At 30.8% G+C, this 3,635-nt stretch overlaps 1 protein-coding gene across 1 annotated transcript; it reads left to right on the top strand.

The window, feature by feature from the left end:
* The first annotated feature begins 1,110 nt into the window (after positions 1-1,110).
* On the top strand, positions 1,111-2,956 carry LOC118745100 (putative nuclease HARBI1). Its single transcript, XM_036478638.1, has 3 exons — positions 1,111-1,421; positions 1,481-1,907; positions 1,979-2,956. Exons 1-3 carry the CDS (start codon positions 1,303-1,305, stop codon positions 2,510-2,512), a joined length of 1,080 nt encoding a protein of 359 aa, XP_036334531.1. The 5' UTR covers positions 1,111-1,302; the 3' UTR covers positions 2,513-2,956.
* The last annotated feature ends 679 nt before the right edge of the window (positions 2,957-3,635 follow it).

Raw genomic sequence — 3,635 nt, 5'->3', positions numbered from 1 at the left:
TCCTCAAAAATATTTTCGGTTGTAAGCTTTCTTAAAGCCCTAAAGTTTAATACCCACATTGCAATATTTCATTTATTTTATCAATTTGACTGAGTTAAAATTTTCAAATAGGTGGCAACCTTCCTTAAAAATATTTCCAGCAGTCATCTTTTTTAAACCTCTTTAATTTGATACCTATATTGTAATAAGTCATTTATTTTATCAATTAAATTTAGTTAGACTTTCAAACAGGTAACAACCCTCCTCAAAAATATTTTCGGCTGTCATCTTTTTTAAACCTCATTAACTTGGTACCTATATTGTAATAAGCCATTTATTTTATCATTTAAATTTAGTTAAATTTTCAAGCAGGTAACAACCCCCCCTAAAAAATATTTTCGGCTGTAAGCTTTCTTAAAACTCTAAAGTTGAATACCCACATTGCAATATTTCATTTATTTTATTAATTTGACTGAGTTAAAATTTTCAAATAGGTGGAAACCCTCCTCAAAAATATTTCCAGCAGTTATCTTTCTTAAACCTCTTTAATTTAGTATCTATATTGTAATATATCATTTAGTTTATCAATTAAATTGCGCTAGATTTTTTAACAGGTAGCAATCCTCCTTCAAAATACTTTCGCCCGTGAGCCTTCTTTAAACTCTTTAGTTTTATACCCACATTGCAATATTTCATTTACTCTATCAATTTAACTGAGTTAAAACTTTTAAAATAGGCGGCAACCCTCCTCAAAAATACTTCCAGCATTTATCTTTCTTAAACCTCTTTAATTTAATATCTATGTTGTAATATATCATTTAGTTTATCAATTAAATTGCGCTAAATTTTTTAACAGGTGGCAACCCTCCTTTAAAATATTTTCGACTGTAAGCGTCCTTAAAACTCTTTAGTTTGACACCCACATGGCAATACTTCATTTATTTGATCAATTTGACTAAGTTAAAATTTTCAAATAGGTGGCAACACTCTTCAAAAATATTTCCAGCAGTTATCTTTCTTAACCCTCTTTAATTTGATACCAATATTGTAATATTTCATTTATTTTATCAGTCAGGGCTGTTCTGAAATCCGATCGAAATTGATTTCGCATCGATTTGGATTTCCGACTAGGAATCAAAAAGGTGTTCGGCAATCCTATCGAAATTGAGTAATTCGAACAAAAAGCAAATCCTATTCGAACTGTCAAAATTGAAATGTTTAGTTGCTGCGTCCATTGTTTACATTTATATTTCATTGTAATTATTTCATTTGTGAAAGAGTAGACTGTTTGTTATTGAAAACTTTGACAAAAAGTTGAAGAAAATGAGTTTTTGGTTTGTGGCTGCGATTGCCATTGAAATTAGAGAACAAAATAACATGGAAAAGTTAAAGAGGAGAATTTTGCGTGACCACAGCAATCCGCTAAGTCTCTCAGATGCATTGTGAGCTTACTCAATGAAAATTTATAAATTACTAATAATTTGATTTAATCTTTATATAGATTTGTTGCTCAATACCGTCTAAATAAGGATGCGTTCTCCATGGTATTAAGTGAAGTGGAACCATACTTAAAAAATATGTCCATTCCACCTATTATTCAATTGGCTGCCACACTGAGGTTCTTTGGTGAAGGAGGTTACCAGAGGTCAGTAGGAACAGATGCAAATATCCAATTAGGTCGTAGCACTGTTTCCAAAGTTATTGGCAATGTGCTTACCGTCCTCGAATGGAAACTCTGCCAAAAGTGGATCAAGCTAAATGTGTCAGAAAGTGAGCGACGCCAATGTAAATCTTTTTTTTTTAACAAATGGGGGATACCTGGTGTAATCGGGTGCATTGATGGCACCCACATCGAATTAATAAAGCCACTAACGGATGCCCCCTCGTATTACAATAGGAAGAGTTATTTCAGCATAAATGCTATGATTGTGAGTATATATGTACATGAACATATCGTTATTTTGTTTACGAGTCTCTCTATTTAAATAATAAATTGCAGATATGTGATCACAACATGACAATTCAAGCTGTTGATGCAACGCATCCCGGCTCCAGCCACGATTCTTTTATCTGGAAGCTCAGCAATGCATATTCTCATTTTGTGGCAAAATATCGGGGTGGCGAGCGTTGTTTTCATTTGTTGGGCGATAGTGGTTATGGCATTGAACCATTTTTGATAACTCCATTTAGGAATCCAATTGCCAATACAATAGAGCATAACTTTAATGTAGTACACGCTTCTGCGCGTAATATTGTTGAACGAACTATTGGCGTCTTAAAATCTCGATTTCGTTGTTTAATTAGTTGCTTGCACTACAGTCCACAAAAAGTTGTTAAAATTATTAATGTCTGTTGCGCACTTCACAATGTGTGTAGACACTACAACGTTAACTTCGATGAAGAAAATATTACTGAAAATATTAATTTCCAAAATATGAACAACGAAAATAATATCGATGATGAAAGAGTATCATCGTTATATAACGAAGGAGTTCGTGTCAGAAATGAAATAGCAAACAATCTTACAGTTTGAAGTTCAGATAAATTTATTCATTTTTCAATGTCTTTTATATTTTTTTCGCATATACAGACACACAGTTAGTGGCAGTGAAAATCGCGCAGTAAGTTTCTTCAATTTTTTTATATAATAAATTTGTTTATGAAATAATACTTCACATACATATGTAACGGAAAGTTTCAAACCTTGTAACAAATTAACAGAATTTAGTAAAATTTTCATAAAAGTTTCGAATTGCTTAATCTTTTTTTTTAGCAAAATGTTTGGCATGTAGTCTTAAAGACGATTTTATTACAGTTTATAGTTGGAAGAAAATGCGTAACACCGTTACTTAAAACTCCATAAACTATAATTAAATGGGCTATAGGACTACATGTCAAACATTTCTCTAAAAATACTGAGTTTTATATTTGATGAAAATTTAACTAATTTTTATAAATTTGTTACAAAGCTTCAAACTTTCAGTTATATGGTTTTTTTTGAAGTGTGAAGAGTTATTTCGCAATTAAAGTTATTTAATTGAAATGAAATAAATGTAAAAAGAATAAAAGAAATTTACTGGACCATTTTTATTGACTCATTTCATCTTAAAATATACTTTAAAGAAAACTTGTACTAAAAACTAATACATAAAAATAATTTAAAAAAATAAATCAAAACAAAACAAATTCATACATAAATAAAGAAATTCATATTTACAAGCTTGTACTAAAAACTAATACATGAAAATAATTTAAAAAAATAAATCAAAACAAAACAAATTCATACATAAATAAAGAAATTCGTATTTACAAAGAAATGTTGCTATTTTTTATGTAGTATTCTTTCTATATTTTCATGGTGATTTTTAAAGTCTTCTCTGATGCCATCCAACGTTTCGTTCGTTTTTTCCATTGCGTCACAGAAACGTTGCATGGCTGCGAGGTTCTCTTCTCGGTTTTCCATCAACGAATCCAGAACGCCTTCAACCTTTCTGTTGAAATTTTTTTGTAACTCCAGGGATTCCTTGAGACAGTCCTTGAAAATGAACACAATGTTATGCTGGATAACAGAATATCTTAATAAACTATTACCAGTAAGGAAGTTTCTTTTTTTCTTTTTGGAGTCGATGCCTGAATATCGTGTCGTGCCCGTTTTT

Source organism: Rhagoletis pomonella, unplaced genomic scaffold (genome assembly GCF_013731165.1).
Source record: "Rhagoletis pomonella isolate Grant_MI unplaced genomic scaffold, Rhpom_1.0 Rhpom_scaffold_00008, whole genome shotgun sequence".
NCBI lineage: Eukaryota > Metazoa > Arthropoda > Insecta > Diptera > Tephritidae > Rhagoletis > Rhagoletis pomonella.
The sequence above is the reverse complement of the archived record's forward strand: the minus strand, read 5'-3'. Positions and strand labels throughout refer to the sequence as shown.